Source organism: Acanthochromis polyacanthus, chromosome 5, assembly GCF_021347895.1.
Source record: "Acanthochromis polyacanthus isolate Apoly-LR-REF ecotype Palm Island chromosome 5, KAUST_Apoly_ChrSc, whole genome shotgun sequence".
NCBI lineage: Eukaryota > Metazoa > Chordata > Actinopteri > Pomacentridae > Acanthochromis > Acanthochromis polyacanthus.
The window spans coordinates 18,046,892-18,049,855 of record NC_067117.1 but is presented as its reverse complement, the minus strand read 5'-3'; the positions used below and the strand labels follow the sequence as shown (position 1 = coordinate 18,049,855).

At 49.4% G+C, this 2,964-nt stretch overlaps 1 protein-coding gene across 1 annotated transcript; it reads left to right on the top strand.

Annotated features, from left to right (window-relative positions):
- The first annotated feature begins 441 nt into the window (after positions 1 to 441).
- On the top strand, positions 442 to 2,697 carry myog (myogenin). Its single transcript, XM_022204720.2, has 3 exons — positions 442 to 1,716; positions 2,354 to 2,453; positions 2,548 to 2,697. Exons 1-3 carry the CDS (start codon positions 1,183 to 1,185, stop codon positions 2,664 to 2,666), a joined length of 753 nt encoding a protein of 250 aa, XP_022060412.1. The 5' UTR covers positions 442 to 1,182; the 3' UTR covers positions 2,667 to 2,697.
- The last annotated feature ends 267 nt before the right edge of the window (positions 2,698 to 2,964 follow it).

Here is a 2,964-nt window from a genome sequence, read left to right as displayed (position 1 = left end):
GATGTAACACATGTCACTCTGCGCATCACTCCAGGCCACTTCTCTGCTGACAGAAGTGTATATTTTGGCTGTTCGTCCACACTATGCGGAAGCCAGTTCGAATTAGCCGGTGAGCTATGAGGTGAGACATGTCCTGGAAGGATTAACACCTGGTGGCTAGGCTAACGCTGTAACCCAGTGGCTGGAGGGGGTCAGGACAACGAAGGCCGTTTCCCCGAATGGCCGTCTGATTAATCCCGATTCAGAAACCTTCTTGATTTCTGGGAGTAAAGTCAGCCAGTGTGAACTTGGTGCCTGACTTACTGGTTCCTGCACAGGCCTGTCTGGTTCTGAGAGCAGCTCAGAAGGTCACTTGCATCACTCATCTCACAAAGAAAGTCAGTCGATATGAATGTGGTTACAAAAATCTGGCAACAGTGGCACGAGTTTTCAAATCACCTACACAATTGCTGCTGGCCTTGTTGATCATTATGAACCTGATGTCGCTTCAGTCACAACACCGTACAAGTTTTTATATATGACCTAGTTTTGAGTAAACAACAAACTCTGGCCTCATTTAATTCCCATCAGAAACAACTTCTTGTCACTGCATATCCGTGGCTCCTAGTAGAAGTGACAGCTGTCTCCAGACTGTCCCTACTGTCCCCCCTCCTCCCTCATAGCAGCACACTTCATGTACGGTGTCATAGAGGGGGGACGCGAGTTTGGGATTAGCTCATTAAGACGGACATCTTTGATCCGAGGTTATCTCTCCCATTTCCACGGCAACCCGATCGCATCCTGGCCTCTTAAGACACACATGAGTGCACAAAGCCGCAGAAGGACACGCACACGCACACACAAACGGGCCCCCAAAGCCCTGGAGAGCAGGGCCCAACAGAGATGTGAAGTGTAGATGTGCAGCAACAGCTAAACGTCGTGTCAGGTTTCTGGGGGCTCGTGCTAAATTTAACCCTGTGATCCTGCAGCAGGCAGAGGGGTTTAAATGCCAGCCTACAGTTGCTCCAGACCAGTTGTTCTCCACACGTCTTCCACTCATCACAAACTTGGGCCAGGAAGAAGACAGCCAGCCACACACACGTAACACTCCAACACAGACGCAGGACCCGAGACCACGTAGTAAAGAGCAGTTCCACGCGGAAGCAGGGATCTTTGCCCCCTTTACATCCAGACCAGTCCAGTATGGAGCTTTTCGAGACCAACCCTTACTTCTTCCCTGACCAGCGTTTCTATGAAGGAGGGGACAGCTACTTCCCCTCTCGCTTGCCGGGGGCGTTTGACCAAACCGGCTACCAGGACAGGAACTCCATGATGGGCTTGTGCGGGAATCTGTCTGGGGGTGTTGGAGTCGGGGTGACGGCTACAGAAGACAAACCCTCTCCGTCCAGCCTGTCGCCTCATTCTGAGCCCCACTGTCCCGGCCAGTGCCTGCCCTGGGCCTGCAAGCTGTGTAAAAGGAAGACGGTGACCATGGACCGGCGGAGGGCAGCCACACTGAGGGAGAAGAGGCGCCTGAAGAAGGTGAACGAGGCCTTCGATGCTCTGAAGAGGAGCACCCTGATGAACCCCAACCAAAGGCTGCCCAAGGTGGAGATCTTGCGGAGCGCCATCCAGTACATCGAGAGGCTTCAGGCCCTGGTGTCCTCCCTCAACCAGCAGGACACTGAGACGGGACAGCAGGGATTGCACTACCGACCGAGCCAGACCCAGCCCAGAGTAAGTAGGACAGACTGGATGAGGACCAGCACTGAGGAAAGTTGAATCGGTGGCTGGAAAGAGGCGTAAGATGCTAAAAAAAAAACAAAAATCAAAGATAGAGTAGAAAAAGTTACATTATATGAGCAAAAAATTTTAGAAATAGTGAAACAAAAAAAGCTGTTAATGTATGACTTTGATGAACTGATCCAGTGTAAAACCTGTTTTGGAACTGGTTGCTGTGCACAACTTGAGAGGTTTTAATTTTGGAAAAAAGCTACAGTTATGTAATTTTTTTGTTGTTTTTAAAGTTTTGACACATTTTTCACTTTATTAATGTTTCAGGAGTACAGATTTTCTTTAACCTATCTGAAAACAAAATTTTAAACTAATGTGACAGGAGCCAAATTAAAACCAAAACCAATACACAGACCTAATGAAAGGATAAAATCAGCTTTCCATGTCTAGTCTTGCTCATTGTTGTATTTTTTTCTGGTTGAGTCACGAGACGCATTGGTAGCCGGCGTGTGTGTCTGTGTGTGTGGTACTACACTGCACTGTAGTGTGTTTCTGTGTTACTGTGTGGCATGGGGTGGTGTGCCGTCTCATCACAGAGTGACTGACGGCGACTTCTGTGTGTGCATCTCCATGGTAACAGGTGTCGTCGTCAAGCGAGCCCAGTTCTGGCAGCACCTGCTGCAGCAGCCCAGAGTGGAGCAGCACTCCAGAGCAGTGCACGCAGAGCTACAGCAGCGAGGGTGAGCACAGATCACACTCAGTCTCATTACACGCCACAAACAGATCAGAGCGTCTTCACAGATACTGAGAGTCTGTGATTATGTCTCCTCGCAGATCTCCTGAGTGCTGCTGACTCTCCAGAGCAGGGGAACATGCGGGCTTTGACCTCCATCGTGGACGGCATCTCTGCAACTGACGGACCTGTGGCCTTTTCTGTGGACATTCCCAAATAGACCCTCCACCTAGCGGACCCATGGGTGCACAGAGAGCCACAAACACAAAGCAAAGTGACAATTGGCAACAGAGGAACCAATCCCAAATGATGATTTTTGTTTATTTTGTGCGTCTACTGATCTGTTGTGTCTTATGCTAAATTGTAAAATTTGTGATTGATCAGTATTGTAACTCTGCTGATCAATGGGTCCACTAGTCAAACTGAATTCCTCCTGTTCACAGTGAGGCCTTATTCCCATTATTTCCTGCCTTATCCTGCGGTCCAGACCTGTCTGTCAGAGCCACAGGAGCTCAGAC